Genomic DNA, 20,202 nt, shown 5'->3' with positions numbered 1-20,202 from the left:
AAGAGGTGTGTGCGGTCAAATCCTACTTTCCCAGGAGCTTAAGAATGGCTGAGGGCAACTGGGAGAAGGAGAGGTTAAGAAGTGATGGTACCCCTATGACCATTTCCTTATTGATGGATATGACAGTGTTTCCAACTTTTCACTACTACTGCAGTAAACACTGCCTTGGTGTGCTAGGGCTGCCTTAATTAAGTACTGCAGACTGGGTGGCTTACCAGCAGAAATTTACTGCCTTGCCATTGCAGAGGGTGGAAGTCCAACATGCAGGTGTTGGCAGGAACGGTTTCCTCTGAGGGCTTTGAGGATCTGTTCCAAGCCCCCTCCCTTGGCTTGCAGGTGGCTGACTCTTCACCTCGTCTTCTTCTCTGTGTGTTGATTGATCTGTGTCCACATCTCTTTTTATCAGGATACCAGTTGTACTGGATTAGGGCCCTCACTAATGACCCCATTTTAACTTGATTACCTCTGTAAAGACCCTATTTGCAAGTAAGGTGCTAGGGGTTAGGACTTCAACATACCTTCTCTTGTGGCAGTGGACACAATCCAAGCCAGACAGACGTCATGAAAGAACAAGGTGGTTCACTGATTCCTTTATTTATTTAGGAGGTAGGGGGAGGAGACACAGGGTTGGGGGCCAGCAGGGGAAAATTACCTACAGGAGAGGGTTGGGAAGGGTTTGCAGGGATTGAGCTAGAAAGCAGTAACACTGATTCTATAGTTGAAAAGGAGTAGTGCACAACTGTAAGTACCTGGTGTGAGTTTTGTAATAAATCCTATCTTATGAATAAGTACAGTGGAATACTACTTAGTACATTCATACATGTTTCTATCATCTTGAGATTTTTTATATATACAGTATATGATCTGTTTTTATAAATGTACAGCTCGAAAAAGATCCTTCTTGTAATAGGTACAGCATTAAACACAAAAACCAACATGGGCCAGCCACATTCCAACTGAAGACCCAGAGAAAGCCTGGCCGGCAGCCCAGCCTCAGCCCCTGCAGCCCAGCAACGTGTAAACCAGCACCCACTGCACCTGCGGGCTCAGCGGGCCCTTGACATTTGCACGGGAAGTGCCTGCTCACGCCAAGCCCCACCTGCAGAGAGTGGGTCTTCCCTGAGGGAAGGTGGCCGAGGAATGTGTACATCAGGTAATGAAAAGAGGGATGAAAGAAATGTGCTCTTCAACTAAAGGCACTTGTCAGTGGCTGCGTACAGCCATTCCCTGGGCCTGGTGAGTGAGCAGGTGCTATTTTGTTAGAGTCAGCAAGGTCTGAGTGGACCTCACCTGTCCTCTCACCAGGTTTAAATAGAATAAATAAATCTGAGTGGGTGCTTGGTTTGCCCTCTGGGGTTCCTGTGAATAGGCTACCTTTTAGGATCATTTATGGAGTGACACTCCCTGTCCCCAGCCCAGCTTTTGGAAGTCCTCCATGGGCAAGATGCCAGAATAGCTCCAGGCCTTGCAGAAGCAATTGCTCGCTATGGATCAGAAGGAGAGCCCCCAAATGTCCCCTCCCCTGTCTGTGCCTGAAGTTCCTTCATCCTGTGCATCAGAGTCTGTGCGCCTCAGATCTTGGTCACGTAGTTGTTGGGGAACAGGCCCTGCTTGCCTCGTAGCCGCCCGGTCCACCAGCCAGAAGGATCTGCAGGGACACAGATGGTGGAGGTGACAGTGAGCAAGGCTTTCTGCCCAGGCCAGATGCACTCTGCTCGTGTGGGTGCATCCCACGGGCAAAGGGGATGTTCTTTCCCTTCTTAATTTTAATGAAAATTAGACATGCAGATGTGCCACTCAGGCCCCGTTCCAGAAGAACCCGCTGCCCAGATGTGAGGTTTTGCTGCCAGTCTCCAGCTCTCGGCCCTGTGGGATCTGCCCTGCCTTTGAGACATTGCTTCTCTCGGGGCCTAAGCCTTCCAGCCTCCCCTGCGAGCAGTCCCAGCTCTGGAGCAGCTGCTGCCCCAGCAGACTGTGAGGTCACCTTGTGGTAAGATGGCTCTAACCCTGCTTCCCCCCTTTTCTTTCACAGTGGCTATTCCCCCACTGCATCTTTCACACTCCTCACTCCACCTCACAGCCTTTCTGGGAGAAGTGATCTGCAACACTTCACCGTAATTACTTCCCAGCTTAATCCCAGTCCCTTCAGCAGTAATTTGGTATGTATTTTTCTGTGATTATAAACACACACATTCATTTTAAACAGGCCATTCTATACCTTACTATTCTGCATCTTGCTTTTCAGTACTCAATAATCTTTCCATGACTCATTTTTTAAACAGCTGCACTGCATACCAAATTTTATATAACATTCCCTTATTGATGGACATTTGTTCCCCAATTTTTCATTGTTCATGCAAAAAATGTCTTTATGCCCACATGCAAGTAGTTCTATAGGATAGACTCTTGGATCAAAGAATATGCACCTTCTAGTATCCTTTGTAAGAAAATCTAATTTATTTTTTGTAATAGGTAATACTTTCATGTGTACTTGCAAAAGTACAAAAGGATAAACAGTGAAAACAGCTACCCAGATCCCTTCTTTGAGGGCAAGCAGTATTACCTATTTCTTGCACTTTCTTCCAGAGATATTTCATGTCTATAAAGGCATTTATTCAAACAAACAAACAAAAAAACCTCTTTTGTATACAAGTGATAGCATCCTACATGTTCTGTACTTTTTAAACCTTAATAATACATACTACAGATCATTTCATATCTGTATATAAAGAGCTTCTGTATTCTATAGCTGCTTATATGCCACTGTTCATACCATTTGCCTATTTTTCTATTGGTTGCTGGTCTCTTATCTTGTTGATTAGGAGTTCTTTATATACTAGTGAATCTGTCACATGAGTTACAAATACCCCTCTTCCAATTTTAATTAAATTTTTATGACGTTTTAATATTTGAGCAGTTGAATCAGATGATGATTTTACAGCTTCTTAGTTTTCTATCACTTTTAGAAATCCTTTCCCACACCGACAGTATTAAAAAAGAAAACTCTTCTATACTTACTTCTAGGACTTTTATGTTTCTTTTATGCATGTAAGTATTAATTTATTTGGGACTTATCTTGGGGGAAGGGGTTAATATATAAATCCAAAGTAATCATTTTGATATGGGAATTTTACAATTTTGATAAATACTGTTAAATTTCCTTCCCCAAAGTCTATTCCAGCAGTAGTGAAAGGAGGTACCTATTTCCCTGACTAACCAAAGATATTACACTCTACACTTTATTTGCAATGACAAAATCCAGAAAGTTCTGAAAATTAAGTTTTCTGTAACTCATTTCATGGGAAAACTTGACCTGAACTGACATGGGCTTGTTTATGATGTCTCTTTCCACTGCATGCTTAGGTTCCACAGCAGAAATACTGAGGCTGATCTAAGCTGTTCCCCTGGGACCCGCAAGGGGTGTTACATACTATAAAAAAGCTCCCATCTCTGATTTCTGAAACTCAGTTAGCTCGAAGGATTTGGATTAGGGAATGTGAACTCTCACTTTTTTTTTTTTTTTTTTTTTTGGCCTCATCTTGCAGCTTGCAGGATCTTAGTTCCCAGACCAGGGATTGAACCTGGGGCCCGGGCAGTGAAAGCGCTGACTCCTAACCACTGGACCGCCAGGGAAGTCCCTCTCATATTTTAATCTTTGCTGATATCACAGGTGAAATGCTTTGCTTTGCACTTCCCTGATGGTTAAGGAGGCTCTGCTCTGCACTGATTGCCTCAATAGCCTTTGTCCACTTTTGGGCTGGATTATTTGTATTATTTACATAGAAGAGCTATTTATATATGTAAAACATTTTTGCCTAGTCTGTTTTCCATAATTTAACTTTGCTCCCAGTGCTATTCACCATATAGGTTTTAATTTAGCCTTTTTTTTTTTTTTGCGGTACGTGGGCCTCTCGCTGTTGTGGTCTCTCCCATTGCGGAGCACAGGCTCCGGACGCGCAGGCTCAGCGGCCATGGCTCACGGGCCCAGCCGCTCCACGGCATGTGGGATCTTCCCGGACCGGGGCATGAACCTGTGTCCCCTGCATCGGCAGGTGGACTCTCAACCACTGCGCCACCAGGGAAGCCCAATTTAGCCTTTTTATGAGGTTAAATCCCGTATGGTTTTTGAGTTTGACATCTTCCATAGGAAGATTTTTCTCACCCAAAGATTAATATTCTAGGTTTCCTTCTAAGACTTTTGTAATTTAATTATATAGTTTTAGATCTTTAATTTATCTGATATTTATTTTGTTTATGAGGCAGAGATCAAACTTTATTTTCCTTTCAAAATGGAAAGTAATTGTCTATCCTTTCCCCTGATTTCAAATGCCACATTTATCATCTATTAAATACCTATGCAAACAAGGGTCTGCTTCTGAATGCTATTCTATCCTTTGTATCTATGTCAATTCCTGCACTCACACCACACTGTTTAAATTACAGCAATAATTTATAGCATGTTTTGATAACTTTTAGGACTCTACATTTTACACAAATATATGTTTTAATTATATCCAGTACGTTATTTCTAGAAAATTTTGAAAATATTGAGAAGTGAAAAGAAAGTAATACTTAAAGTTCAACACTTAAGGAGACCACTTTAACATTTTCTATTTTTAAAAATGTCTTTTTAGAAAACATTTTTCTATTCCATGTGTTTTATATTTTTACAAAAATGAGACTAGTCCACAGTCGCTAACCTAACCTTTTCCTTTTCTCCATGAAGATTTTTCCATTTCAATAATGTATATACTTTTGCATCATTATCTTTAACATAAAAATTTTTGGATCAAAGTTCACTGAAGGGATATAGCAAAGCTTATTAAACTAATCCCCATCACTGGATATTAGGTCACTTCCCATATTTTTGCTGAACAAAGCTGGTGATAAAAATCCTGTTTGTATTACTAAGAGTTTATTTCAATACTTTTTTTATTCCAACTTTTGAAGGATACTAAATGACTTAAAATATTAACACCTGTAGAAAACCAGATGGCTAAAGGAGATAAAAAGAGCACCCAGAGAACATTTAGAAGGAGGTTGGTCTGGGGACCTGGAATTCTCCTGGGAGTGAGCCCAGGTGATTCCTAGAACTGCCCTTGGCTACCTCTTCCCGAAAGCTAGCCCTGCCATGGACCACTGTCCACTCAGGTTGTCCTTGCTCTGCTCATACACCTTGGATGGCTCTACTCTCTCCTGACAACTTGTCTTGAGCCTGACACCCAGGGCCTCTAGGACCAGGCCACTCTGGCTTCATCTCATCCCCCATGACATCTCCTCAGGGGTTCTGCACCTGGGTTGAGTGTCGGCTCATTTTCCTAAAAGGACCCACTCTTTCTGGCCTCCATGGCTCCTCTCTCCGTCAGTCTTCCCATCCCTCACCGCAAATGCCATGTCATTCATGGGGCTTTTTCTAACATCCTAAATTAAGAGTCATCTTTGTTTTTTAATGCTTCCATAAGGAATAATGTTTGCTTATATGTATATTATATTCTAACTTATCTTTACCAAATTAATAAAGTATTCAGCCAAGCCCACAGACCACTTTTATAATAGATGTTACAAGTTGTCTCCCTAGCTTCCATTCCATCTACCTTCATTAGGAGGAAGCCATGAAATCTGGGTGGGAGAGGCCTAACTCCCGTTACCTCGGGCAGTCCCTGCCAGGTCTAACCCACTTGGGGTACAGCCTTTGCCTTGCTACAGAGATTGATTCAGGGATGGGCACATGACCAGTTTGGTCCAATCTGAGGGATAGCTGGGACTTTTGTCCAATGGCTAAGAGAAGTTTCAGAGGTAAAGCGGATTTCAGAGATGGTTTGATCTGTTGGCCTGGAACTGATGCAGCCTTTTTGCTACCATGAGGAAAAACAGCCTGAGGAGGGAACAGATACAAAGAAGAGGGCAGAGCTGAAAGAAGTGTTTTTTAAAAATGAAGCTGGAGTCTTGATCAGCCTGAAACCTGACCTACCTCTGCAAGTTTCAGTGAGAGGAGCCCATAAATTCCTTTCACATTTATACTAGATTTTATAGAAATATAACCATATGCTTTTTGGAGGCTGTCCCAGCCAGCCATGCACTTACCTTCTTTGATAATATCGATAATGTCATTGGCATTGAAGCTGAGTTCGTCTGTGTCCTGAGCATCATAGGCATACAGAGCCTTGCACTGTGGCACCTGAGGCTTGGGCTTGGGCTGGGGCTTGGGTCTGCCCCCTGCTGGGGGAGGCCGGCTGGTTGTTTGTCTCCGGACCCTGTGGAAAGAGTGGAGGCAGGTGAGAAGGGACCCAACAGGAGGCAGCAGCACCACATGGTAGTTTGGAGCATGGGGCCAGCACTGGCCAGCTCAAGTTCAAGTCCAGCCCTATCCTTAGATGGACATGTCACTTCCTAAACTTTCCCGGAGAGTAAAGCACCCTCCCTGACAAGGTCATTGCAAAAGCATGTAGCTAGCTCTTCATAAACATTAGCCTCTGTTGCTGTGTCCCCAGCATAGAAGGAAATGTGAAAAAGACACATATTCCTACCAAAGTTTATAAAACATATTTATACATCTAAATGATAATAAATAGTCATGTACCTATCCCCCTCCCTCAACTGTGGAAACAGAACTTTACCATAGAAGCCTGCAGGTGCCTCTCCTCAACTGAAATCCCTCCCAGAATGAACCCCTAGCTTGCATTTTGTATTAATAATTCTGCTTTGCTTTGTAGTTTTACCACGCACATAAGTATCCCTAAACGATACTTCTAGTTTGTCTGTTTTTTAACTATATGAAATGAATCACATGCTACTATCACTTGCTCCATTTTTTTTTTCCAGCCGCACTGTGTGGCTCTTGGGATCTTAGTTCCCTGACTAGGGATTGAACCCGGGCCACGACACTGAAAGCACTGAGTCCTAACCACTGGACTGCCAGGGAATCCCCTCACTCACTCCATTTTTGAGATGAACACTGTTGATGCATGTAGTTTGATTCATTCATTCTCATTGCTTTATACTTACTATTCCATTGCATGAATAGGTCACAATTTACTTATCCATTCCATTGTTGATGACCATTTGGGATGATTCCAATTTCATTACACAAAAATGCTGCTATGAATGTTCTTGTGCAAAAGTTTATCCAAAGTAATTTCTCAACATCAGCACTATGGACACTTTGGGCGGATAGATAATCCTTTGCTGCGGAGGCTGTCCTGTGCACTGTAGGGTGTTAAGCAACATCCCTCGCCTTTACCCCTGGGATGCCAGTAGCACCTCCTCTCCCTGGTCATGATCATCAAAAATATCTCCAACTTGAGACCCTAATCCAGGTCTTCTAGCTTTAAATGTATTCTTTCTACAACCTGTGTAACCTCCAGTCACCATTCATACATACATTGTCTCAAAGGCATGTAACTCTAGGTTGGTCCTAGTTACTGAGATCTTTAAACATATCTGGAACAACCATTTATTAAATATGTTCATGAAAAGCATTTAGAGAATGCATTTAGGAAATAGAAATATAGCAAACAGTCCCCCTCCCCCTTAGCTTAAGGACTAACCAAAGTGAAGCCTACATTCATTCGCTTACGAAAGAAACTTAAGATTTCTTCTAAGAGGGCCTGGGCTGAGCTCAACGTTGTGGGGCTGGCTGTTAGGTCTGGCTGGGCCTGTTAACACCTGTGGGAGGAGGGAGGAAAAGGGAGGGTATTTCCTGGGGCTTGAGCTCTGGAAGGAAAAAACACACCCAGTTTTGAGCTGTGCTCTGAAGAGGCCAGAGCCTCACTGTCCTTGCTGAGCTCCTGTGACAGCAGATGCTGCTGATGAGCAAGTCGGATCACGAGGGGGTTGGCTGGGGGTGAGGGGTTACTGGCTGCTAGCTGTCCCCAGCAGGGGTGGGGGGTTCCCTGAGTAGGAGGGAGCAAACCCCAAGGTAACTCAGGCTCCACTCTTCTCAGATCAACCCCGCCCCCACCTTCCCACCCCCACCAGACGCTTTCTTTCATCGAAGAGGAAAGGCATTGTATAGTTCATTAGCATGACATCATTTCCTTCCTAGTCTATTGGAAATCCCCATTCCCTGCTTGGGAAGTGCTTGCTTCTCTGAAAGCTGGCTGGACAAGCAGGTTTTTAATTAAGCAACCTATATATTAGGGATGTGTCAGCATTTGGTTAATAAGAGCCATTAGCCTGGATACCAGAAGTCATCTATTTCCCAGTAACAAGGAATGGAGGAGGGGCTGGGGCTGTGGCGTGTGCATTAGAACACCCTGGGAGGGAGGAAGCCTCCACTCTGGCAGTTCCAGGGAACAGGGTTGGGAGGGTACGTGCACATATGCACACGTGTGTGTGCAGGCTTACGTGTGTGCACACACATACACTCACCAAATATTCACAGATGAAGAGTTGGCCTCTCTTATGTCCAGGGGAGAATACAGGTTGATGGGGTGTCTGGAGCCCAAGAGTGTTGGGACTTAGGTGCATTCTTCGGGCAGGGGGGCCTCTTAGCATGGAGGCAAAGCTGGATGACCCTCTGAAAACAAGGGCCATCCTGCCTGCAGCCTTCCCGGGAGTCTCCCCGCTCGCCCCTCTGCCCATCTGCCTCCATCTTTGATGGAGGTCACCCAGTTCCTCCCCCTTCATGTCTTTCCTGCCTTCCTTTCGAGGAAAGGAAGCAACGAAAGGAAGCAACGAAAGCAACTAAAGTTGCTTCCTTTCGAGGCTCCCTGAACATCACCCCAGCTCAGCATTTATTAGTTTACCTCACCCTCCACTGAAAATCCTTCTAACAGCTTCTCTCTGCTCTTGGCCTACAAAGTCCCTCTCTGCTCTTGGCACTGTGGCAGTGCTGGCTCCCAGCCTCCCATCCTGCTGCAGGCCACACTGGCATCTTCCTACCTGTCTTCATGGAAGTCTGACCCCTGGTTGGGGTTAGGACCCCGTCCACATACTCCTAGCCTACATCATATTTGCTGGTGACAAACATACTTTCCCCCTAAGATCAGGAACAAAACACAGGTGTTAGCTCACCACTTCTGTTCAATACCCACTGGAAGCTCTAGCCAGAGCCATTAGTCAAGGAAAATAAAAGTCATACAGATTAGAAGTAAAAATACCTCTATTTGCAGATGAGATGATCTTGCACATAGAAAATCCTAAGGAATACACTTTAAAAAAAAACTATTAGAATAAAAAGATTCAGCAAGATTACAGAACACAAGATCAATATATAAAAATTATCTGGCGACTTCCCTGGTGGCACGGTGGTTAAGAATCCTCCTGCCAATGCAGGGTACACGGGTTCAATCCCTGGTCCGAGAAGATCCCACATGCTGAGGAGAAACTAAGCCTGTGCGCCACAACTACTGAGCCCACACGCCACAACTACTGAAGTCCACGTGCTCTAGGGCCTGCATGCCACAACTACTGAGCCTGTGTGCTGCAACTACTGAAGCCTGCGCGCCTAGAGCCCATGCTCCGCAACAAGGAGAAGCCAGTGCAATGAGAAGCCCGTGCACCACAACCAAGAGTAGCCTCCACTCGCTCCAACTAGAGAAAGCCCATGTGCAGCAACGAAGACCCAACACAGCCAAAATATAAATGATAAAAAAAAACAGCTCTATTTCTAATGCACTAGCAATGAACAATTCAGAAATGCAATTGAGAAAACAATTTCATTTATGATACACAAAGAATATAATACTTAGGAGTAAAGTTAACAAAAGAAGGATGATCCTATTTATATGAAGTGTCCGGAAAAGGCTTATCTATACTGACAGAAAGTAGATTAGTGGTTGCCTAGGGCTGGGGGATGGGGGAATGACTGCTAAGGGGAAGAAGGGTTCTTTTTGGGATAACGAAAATCTTCCTAAGTTAGATTATGATGATGGTTGCACAACTCTGTGACTATACTAAAAGCTGTCGAATTGTACTTTTTTTTGGCCGTGCCACCAGGCACGTGGGATCTTAGTTCCCCAACACGAGATCGAACTCGTGCCCCCTGCAGTGGAAGTGCAGGGCCTTAACCACTGGACCGCGAGGGAAGTCCCTGTTGAACCGTATTGTAATTTGAATGGGTTGATTTTATGGTATGTAAATTATATCTCAAAAAAGCTGCTTTAAAAAAAAGAAAGTAAATCGCATGGGCCTCTTTGGGCTCTGAAGTGCACTCCTGATACCCAGAGTGAGCTCAGCCAGCTTGTACGCAAGCAGCTGCTGAGTGTCCCACCCAGGATCCGGGACATAGTGGAGGAGAGGATGGAGGTGAGGGGACCATTTAAACACCTGTGTGAACACAGCCGCTTCACGGTCTTTGATCCTAAGGCAGCAGAGCCTACTTCCTCAGTAAAACCAATCAAAGTAAAACCTCAGCGATTACTGGGGGATTTGGGTTCCCATGTACAGTAAACTCTTGGCAACAGCTGGCTTGATTGTCCCTGGACAACTGCTACCATGCAGTGTAAAGTCATCTGGTCATTTATCCCTTGGCTGAATGGGGCTCAGAGCACTCCACAGTTGGGAGAGGGGAGATTCCAGGTAGCTTCGAGATGGGGCGTTGTTTGCTGGGGAGCAGAGTGTGGACTGGGGGACTGTGTTTGATGGGGAATGGACGTGGAGGTGGAGAACAGCTCTGCATTTTGCATCAGGAAAGGGGCTGCTTAGGCAATCCCGAGGTAACCACTGTCTGGCTTTTTCCTTTTTAAATGTCCTCTGTAACCAGGAAAGGGTACAACTGCTCCAGTAGGGCAGCACCTTCGCAAAGTGAGCCAGTTACAGCAAAGCCCTCCTTCTCACTGGTCACTCCTGCCTCATTCTCACATCCAAGCATGTCCTCTCTTCTTGTGAGTGTTGACAGAGGGGGCGTGGTCTGGGAACCCCTGCCTGGAGCTCTGCGCAAGGTACCGTGCTGGGCATTTTCAGATGTTGCCTCATTTAATCTCACAACAATTCCCGCGAAATGACTGACCTAGGTTCCTGGAATTTCTTGCTGGCTTCATCAGGGGATGGCACGATGCATACGCAGCAGGCTCCCAGAGCTCCAGCCACACTGACCTTTCTGGCCCCATGGTCTGGCCATGCTCCCCACCCCCTGGCCACCGCTGCTAACTCCTGCTCAGCCTTTGGGTCTTGTTTCACCCCGGGCAGCATCCTCTGGTAGCCTGCACCTGCTAAGAGCAGGGGATCAATGCAGTGGGACAGGGGCCTGTACCAGCTGACTCCCTGGCAGGGCAGTAGATTCCATGCGGGTGGCTGTTCTCACCACTGTAGACCCTGGACCTGGCGCCAGGCCCAGGAAGACTGTGTGGCCTCAATCTGCATGTTCTGAGGGAGTAGCAGAAGGGACAGTGGCTTAAGAGTCAGAGTCAGTGCACTGGGTTTGAGGCCCAGTTCTGACACCGGCTGGCATGTGACTTGGGGCCATCACTTCACCTGTTTAGGGATCAGTGTCTTCACGGGGTAAAAAGAGGGAATTCCGGCAACGGCCCAGGCCCTTCTTCTAATTCTAAGAAGGCTTTACAGAGTGCTCGCAACAAGATCCCTACGGTCAGGTGTACCATGGGACACAGGAAGCCTGCCCCGATGGGGCGATCACTCTCTCCATTCACCATACTGTGGATCTGGAAAGCACCACAGGAATTGGTCTGCGAGAACAGCCATTTTCCCAGCTCTGTTCGACAGACTCAGCCTTCCTTCAACCCAGACAATCCCCTTCCACCACTAGGTGGCGATCCTGTGCAGTCAATAATGAGGAGAGAGGATGGCTTTCTACCAGCTGCCAGAAATTATCAAGGTCGTTTAGGTGCTGGTTGACTCCACTTACAGCCATGAAAAAGGGATTGAGATTTTCTTACACAGCAAACAAGATCCCCGTGCCCAGGGAGCAGGAACTGGCTCAGCCCAGCCTGTGAGAGAGGGTTGTTACGCTTTCAGGAGTTTTGTGGTCAGTTGTTAAACAGAGTCATTATTAAAGATGAAATTGAACACATTTAACTGAATAAATTATATTAAAAGCAAAGGCAACAAATACTCATAATCTGACCCTACCTAATTATCTTACCACATTTTACATCTCTCCATGCTCTTGAAGTTATTAACATCTGCTGCCTACCTGTGGTGGGAACACAGTAGGACAGTGGGAGACTGTACATCTCCCCCCAGCTCTGGGACCAGGGGTAGTCACCCTGGTAGCTTGAAATCGGCCACAGTGAGCAGAAACTGACAAATGTTACAGCTCTCGCCTTTTCATCCCCAGAGAGCTAGCCGTTCACAGCACACCACTTGCTGTCCCTCCACCACCCTCATGATAACTCACTTTCACTCATCTAAAAGTGCTTTGCCTAGATTTATTTTGTAATGGATATGCAGGATTTAGATAATTTTTGTAGTGCTTACATTTTATGATATTTGTATTCCAAATAAACCTCACAAGATTGAAAACTGTTATAAAAGCAACTATTTCATTGGGATAATGGGGGCAGGAGTAAGAATTTCAGACTCACAAAGACAAAGTTATTTTTCCTACTGCCACTGGTATACAGTTATAAAACTCTGCATCACAGAGCAAATCCAGCTGTTTCATTATATGTAACTCTGGCACAGTGTAATTTAGTTTTCCTGTTACTATGTGACCCGTCGTTTTCAGGGTAATCTGTACAGTTGGCCCTTCACATCCATGGGTTCTGCATCCCAGATACAGATTTAACCGAGATTGGAAAATATTCAGAAAAAGAATTCCAGAAAGCTCTAAAAAGCAAAAGTAGAATTTGCTGGGCAGGGCAACTGTTTACCTAACATTTACATTGTATTCAGTATTATAAGTAACCTAGAGATGATTTATAGTACACAGGAGGATGTGCATAGGTTATATGCAAATACTATGCCATATTATATAAGGGACTTGAGCATGAACGGATTTTTCTATCTGGCGTGCGTGTGTGTGTGTGTGTGTGTGTGTGTGTGTGAACCAATCCCCCGTGGATACCAAGGGATTGTACACATTTACCACTTTATTGTGTCTATTCTTCATTAAGAAGAGAAAAACATGAAGAAGCTTGGCTACAGCACCTTGCTTTTACAGCAGGTCTTTTTCTGAGTAGGGAATTAAACATCTAATGCAGTCACATTATAACCCACACCACAAAGTTTCCTGAGTAATCAAGCACATTATACCCAGTTTGCTTTGTGAAAACCTGCACTGCTAGAAAAGCCCCGTTTTAGTGCCTGGGAAGACCAAGTGGTGCCTTCGCCCTGAGACATCGGGATGCCGACCGACCTCTGAGCCCTCGTGGACAGCTGCCTAGTCTCTCAAGAGGCCAGAAGCCCACAAGAACACAAAACGCCAAGTGACATCAATGACAACAAAGCGCTGTAAAGTCAGGTATTGTTCATTCGCTCTGTTCCTGGGATGTAGGTTGTTATAGTGATTGGAGCAAACGAGGTTTAACTAGAAAAAGACTGTGGAATAGTAAAGCAGGAGAAGGAGTTTTGGACTTTATTTAGTTATTGAAATGCAGCTAGTGTCTGTTGCAATATTACCTCTCAGCTCTCTGTTCTGCTGTTGCTCTGAGCCCACAGAGAGCAGGCATGGCTATTAGATGTGTGTGTGTCAGGGAAGCGGGACGGGGAGAGGGTGTCTCCCTGACTCGTCCCCTTGTCTTGGCTTCGCTAGGCTGCCCATTCCCCCCCGCCCCCCCATTAAAGCCAGCAATGCCTGAAGCTTAGCCCCTCATGGCGTCTAGAGCTCTATGCAGGCCAGAGGTTTGAGCTCTTGAGGGTAAAGCCACTGGGCCAGGGGACACCCACTTCTCAATCCTGGTAGAATATTAATATTTCCCTGCAAGACCAAACCACATGAATAACAGTCATAAAATAAATATAAATAAACTTTCAAGTTGCATTGTGCTTCATAGTTTACAAAGCCCTTATTTAACCTTCCTGACACCCCGATTGGGTTTTACATTTCTGATTATTAGCTCTATTATACAGTATAGGTGAGGAAACCAAGGTGTAGGAGGATTAAGTGACGTACACGAGGGTGTCAGCTGGTAATTAGTGAAACAATCCATGTGGCCGGCACGTGGCACACAGCAGGCACATGGTTCAGTAAATATTCAATGCATGAATCAATGAAGGAAGGAACAAATGACCCGGGACTCATACCCAGTCCTTGCAAGTGTGAATCTGTGCTCTCTGCACATGGCCAGGCCACCTTCTCCACCTTCTGTGAACTTCTCTGCAGTCTCCACACCTCTGGGACACCCGGGTATGCCTCATCTATGACAGGGTGAGCTGGGATTAAGCTTTCAAATATCATGTCTTTGTTCTGCAGATGTGAAATTTATGTCTTGAAATTCCAAGAAGGAAAATAATGGCATTTTATTTCACTGGCTCTTTAAAATGTGCTGTGTTCCAAAAGGTTGAATCTATAAACATGACTGGAAATTTGGGAACGGATGCCAGGAATTCCTAAGCTTCGTGTCTGCCTGGGCCAGGGTATGGCTGCTGCTCCTGCAGATTATGGGTTAAGAAATATTGCTGTTGGACACTTGTTGGAAATTTTAAGCTCCTTGAAAAATATGGCTCCATTAGGAGAATCCTGTCAAGAGACACACAGGCAGCATTTAAATTTTTCTATCGATCCTTCTTTTGTGGCATGGCCAGAAGCCCTACCGCTGAGCACTTTCAATATTTTTCTGTTTCTCCAACTTCTAGTTGGATTAATCTCTGGAGTACCTTGAAATTTCCTGAAGTTGTCCTCCCATGAAATGGACCACAGGATTAAAAAGGCCAACAGAAAAAAACATTTCCAGTCTGGGTTTTAATGCCTCCAGTAATGAACTGGAGGTAGATTATGTACATCTCAGTCATAGGAGGGAAAATATAAAGCACACTTGATTGGCAAATCAAGTGTTGCTGTGAAGCCAGAGCAAAGGCTGATGAGTGAACTATTTATACGGATTCTTGCTTTACCTGTTCTCTTTCCCTGAGACTCAGGAAGATCGTGAACCTGAATCAGACTGTTCAAAAGGTATGTTAAGGGACTACAAGATTATGATTCCTTCTACGTCTTAGTTTTCCTGGTCAATGGTAATAATGATGATGACAACAAACATGGCATGGCAAGGGTAAAGAATCCAGCTGGGGTGGTAATTAATTTAGTGAAGGCTTCATGTTCTCTCCAAAAGCAAACACAAAAAACCCAAAAAGCATAAAACCCAAACCGACTGAACCCGAAATAAACTGACAAAGACGTTCCTGAATTAACTTGAGGTGCTAATTACACCATTTGATTTTATCCACATTGCACGATCCAAAAGAGATGACTGCTTATGCTAAATATGTCCGTAAAGAAAAGTGCACTGAGGGTGGGAGAGGGAAAGATGAACCCAGGAGTTGAAAGTCCAAGGAGACTTGGTGGTAATCTCCCTTTTATAGGTTGGTAAATTCAAGGGCACTGTTTGGGACTGTAATGTAAACAGGAACTTCCGTCTCTGTGGAAAGGTACAAGCTCGGGACCCCAAAGGTCCCTGTTTGCTCCAGCAACGTCCCACGGAATAAATGCAATTCATGTTTTCTTGGCAAAGAAGAACCGTTGAATGTAGGTAACCACGAGGCCCCTGAAATGCTCGTCTAAAGTCTCTGGCCACATTAGAAATTATTTTAACTTTGACTTTATGTGTTTTAGAAAATAAATACAAAGAAAAAGCTCAGCCTTTTGATCAGAGTATGATTTCTTAAGGAATATCTGCATCACAGCAGATTTAAGTGTACAAAGAGGAGGCTGGCTGGGATTCTTGTAGCTACAGGACTCAGTGTGCCTCATACGAGTTTTACACACAAGTTTTACATACAGGAAGATCATACTGCCTAGTAGACGGCTGTGAAGGTTCCCTCTCCTTCCAGCCCCACAGCCACTGCCAAAATAGCATCACGTATGCCTGATCTTTAGGCCTAAAGGTGGCAAAGGGTGTGATAAGACTTAAATAGGGAACAGCGCAGCTGAGGGCTGGAAGGGAGCAGCCTCGGGTAAGACACAATGTTCCTAAATGCCTGCTTTTTGGCTGACAGATGCTCCCAGCTGGCTGGTGTGCAAGTCTGTAACTTGCAAAGCAGGCTGGAAAGATGGTTTTGCTTGCCAAAACCAAAGCAAGTAGGAAGCTAGCAGACAGAGCTAAGAGATTTGGTGCATTTTGCTGACTGGTTTTAATCCCCTGCCTAGTTCGGGAAATCAGACTGGGCCCAGGAAGTCTTGTCTGATTATTTTAGTTTCTTCCGTCCATTTGAATAGTATAGGCCTGGGTTAGGGAGTAAGGCTCCAGTTGCCTCAACAGCACCCTTCCAATTCACCTTCATACAAAACTTCCCTGGTTTCATCAAAATGACTTGACAAGTGGTTTTCAAAATGTGCTCCCCGGGTCAGCAGCACCACCATCCTTTCAGAACTTGGTAGAAATGTAAATTCTTGGCCCCTACCCTGGTCCTACCGAATCAGAAATACTGGAAGTGGGCCAGGAGGTTCTCCAGGTGAGTCTGGTGTACATTAAAGTAGGAGAACTTCCTCTTTAGACCAAGCCAATCAGGTAAACCATGATCATTAAAACTGGTGGGACAGAGCTACTTATGCAAGAGTTGGGGGAGCACAGAGGGGATCTAATAGAAAGTGGCAGCCACTCTACTGATGCCATTTGTATAAAACCAAGGTGCTTTCCTCTCTGTAGCCCAAAGGAGGTAAGACTTGCTAGGGGAAAAGGAACACCAGGAAAGAACCTGGTGACGTCCGGAAAAGTTGCTAAGAGCTCTGCGGTCTTTGAGAAGGCCTGGAGGTGAATGGGTGGCTGCCCGCCCAGAGGAAGGAGCTGTTGCCTCTCACCCGGCACTGCCCTATTTTGTACACAAGTCTCCTGATCACACTTGAAAGTTCTTTATTCTATAGATACGGTGAGAATAGAAAACGGAGGTGGGCAGGAGGGAGGGGAAGAGTGGGCTGCAGTAACCCCACGATCGGGTTAGGCAGAGAGAACTACTGAGAATCATGCAGAGTCGGAAGATTCCTCAAAAGTCACGAGCTCATCCACCACGAGATAACAATTGCTTCATCACCACCATCATCGTCATCGAGCTACAGCTGACTGAGTAGCCTCCTACATGCCTGGAACCATGGTAGGTGTCTTATGCAGATTTTCTCTAGTCGTCCCCCCACCCCCAGCAACCCTGCAAGCTTGGTGGCATTACCTCAGTGTACAGATAAACAAAATGAAACTCAAAGAGGGTTAGGAGCAGGTCCAATATTAGACAGGTAACAGGGGCTGAAACAGGATTCTCATCCTTATCTGGTGTGTGACACCATCGCTCTATAATACTCCAGCCTGGTGATTTCCATCCAGCCTGTCCCTGAATACTTCCAGGGACAAGGTGCTCCTTACATCCTAGGGTAGTTCATCTTTGGGCTACTGGAATGTTCTTTTGTTTACTGGTGCCAAAATCTACCCCCCAGCAGAGTTCACTCACTTGTCTTGCAGTTGGCCCTAGTGATATGCCTGGTGACTCCACAGGACCCAGCAAACCCACTTCCTACACTGATAACTCTGAATATCTACACAGAGTTCCAGGAATCTTTACTTCCTTCAACTAAAAAGCCTTGGTTTCTTTTCTTCCCCTCTTCATTTTCTGTTATAGAAAGGCAGAGAGGGTCTCATTTTAAAGCCCTGAAGATTTGTCCTCATAACCAAACATCTGCATCTATAGAATGCTGGGATGGTATTCTTTATGTATCTAATGACTCTTTGAGCTGTTGTGTTTACGCAACTTCAGGCACAGATATAAATCGAAACCCCCATTATTCCTCAACCATCCCAGAGAGCAAAAAAGGTCACAGAGCGATCAGATCTCAGGGTGGAAGGGGACCCCTCTTGTGATGTTTCCGAGATAAGGCCTCTCTGGGGAATGAAGTGTGTGGGATCAACTTGCCTGTACTTTTAGAAAATGGCAACCGAGGGCTTCACAGCCTTGGGGCTGGATGACAACACAGGTGGGTGGAAAACCAACCTTGAGAATCATGCGTGGATGGCCCCCCAAATCCTTGAGCCTTGGTGTGGCTGGTGGAGATGGAGGTCGTGAGTTTCACCCATGGGAGGTGGGGCTCTTACCCTGCAGCACCCTGGTCTGGGACCTTGAGGAAATCCAAGCTCTCCGGCGTCTGTGACACTCGGTCTGAGCCAACGGACTGTTGTCGCGGTAAGGGTGGGCGAGCCATAGAAGGGCACAGGCTCCTCTGAGTGGACCTCTGGTTTCCAGCAGCGTGGGGATGCAGCACAAACTGGTTTTTAATGACTCCATTCTGATGGTAGCCTAGAAAGTGGGAAAGAGGAGAAAACAAAGCAGAAAATTTCTGATCCTATGCTAAAGGCTCTCCAAATTGTTTTCCACCCGTTAGCCAAGAGTGAGTTACTTAGCTTTGCCAGGCCTCAGTTTCCCCTTCTGAAATAAGGGAGGGCATGACTTCTCATATTTTGCGAGGCATAGAGCCCAAGACATTGTACACTGCCCGGCCAGTGCCTGCAACAGAGCAGACGCTCATGCGTGCTTGTTGATCCTGACTTTAGAACCACCAAAAATGTTCCGGGGATTCGAAGCCAACGGTCAAAGAAAGGTAAGCCTGCAGCTAGTTGGGAGGCACGTTCTTGGGTCTAAGAAAAATGATGACGTTGTGATTCAGGAGGGCTGGCAGCCAGCTGTTTAAACAGCTGGACATCCATTTTCAAGGGGTCAGTCTGGGGTGTCCTCTGCAGGAGCTGTGGGAGGTGAAGGGAGCACCCCACACAGGCAGGGGAGATGTGGCCGTTGGTTGGATTAATCTGGAGAGAGCAAGCTGTCTTAGCCAAACTGTTCCTGGTCAAGATCGCATTATCTGGTAAATAACAGACTGGTGCTGGGCTCCAAACCGTGCGCCCTGGCTGAAAGCGGCACTGTCATTCCCAGCTATGTATGAAGAAGCCCTTATCTCTTCTCTCACTGACAGATTTGGGGAAGAGTGAAGGGGAACAAGGCTCCCCAAGGCACGCTTTTGGTAAAGCCACCGTAAAGCAAACCTCTTCCATGCGAATTAAGAGAAGAACTCTTTGGTACCAGTGGGATGACCCTTAGTTTATAAGGCAACTCGGGGTTCAGGTTTGGCTCTGCCTCTGATAGCTGTGTTGACCCTGAGCGAGATACTTGACCTTTCAGAGTGTCAATTTCTTCATGAAAGAGACAAGGAGCTTGCTGAGACCCCACATGCTGCCAAGGTTGCCAAGGACAGCAGAAGGGCATCCAGAGTGGGACGTGTTCCAGGGCCATGATACTCAAAAGGGGTCCCATAGATGGACTGCTCCGTGCCACTCGTGACCCACCCACCATCAATAAGCTCAGAAATTAAGAGCAAGCATTTAGAAACGTTCACAGCAGTTTCACAGACATATCTCATGTCTGTTGAATCTAGTAAGAAATTTTGGCTTACATTTTGAATGCTTTTAAAATTCCACTCTTCTAGTAACTTTTATTATATCTTACAAAAGAATAGTTCGTGATGGATTAAAAATTAAGTTAAAAACCCCCCAAAAACCCAAAACAAAACAAAACGAAACCCCAAGCCCTTGATCCTTCATCATAGATAGTATGAGAAGTACTGATGTAAGGGATTGGGGTCCAATCGCCTCCTTTTATTGGTGAAGGAACTGTCACACACAGAGGTTGGGAGCTGTGCTCAAGGTCAGGTATTTGGTCTGAGCCGACCGTGGCCAACACAGCTGAGGCAAATGAGCTTTCCAGGTGGTCTGGCCAGGATTTTGCACGGGCGGCTGGCGCATAAGTAGTAACAAAACACTACACTGGTTCTCTTAGGTTCTTTTGTGCTTGGATTTTCTTCAAGGATAAAGGCAGAGGGGAGGAAAGACAGCTGGGCCAGGCAGGATGGGGACTCCAAAAGAGATGAGAATTAGTTTCTCACTGATAGGCATGGTTGTCCATACTTCAGCACGCCAACTGTGAGACTCCAGAGCAGGAGACAAAAGAAATGCTTTTTACTGCTTATTTTGGACACTGCTACAAATTAGTTTCCTTGTCTGGGATGATCTGAGTCAAGTGTGGTCCCAAGATGACCCTTTTCAGACCTACAATCCTAAACTTATTAACATCAAACACTCTGGGGACAGTTCCTCATGAACTGAATCGTGAGTGATG

General features: G+C 45.5%; 1 protein-coding gene across 2 annotated transcripts in view; it reads right to left on the bottom strand.

The window, feature by feature from the left end:
* Positions 1–566: 566 nt before the first annotated feature.
* The window catches only part of MYO1E (myosin IE), a 202,140-nt gene continuing 182,504 nt past the window's right edge, over positions 567–20,202 (bottom strand). For both annotated transcript variants that reach the window (XM_079914344.1, XM_079914345.1), the window contains exons 26-28: positions 18,132–18,333; positions 6,085–6,254; positions 567–1,648 (exon numbers count right to left, since the gene is read on the bottom strand). In XM_079914344.1, the coding sequence (XP_079770470.1) occupies positions 1,572–1,648; positions 6,085–6,254; positions 18,132–18,333 (449 nt within the window). In that variant the 3' untranslated portion in view covers positions 567–1,571. The remainder of the gene's footprint in view (positions 1,649–6,084; positions 6,255–18,131; positions 18,334–20,202) is intronic.

The sequence above is a fragment of the Stenella coeruleoalba genome (assembly GCF_951394435.1).
Source record: "Stenella coeruleoalba genome assembly, chromosome: 2".
NCBI classification, from domain to species: Eukaryota; Metazoa; Chordata; class Mammalia; order Artiodactyla; family Delphinidae; genus Stenella; species Stenella coeruleoalba.
Note: the sequence above shows the minus strand (reverse complement) of the source record. Positions and strands in the feature narration are given on the sequence as shown.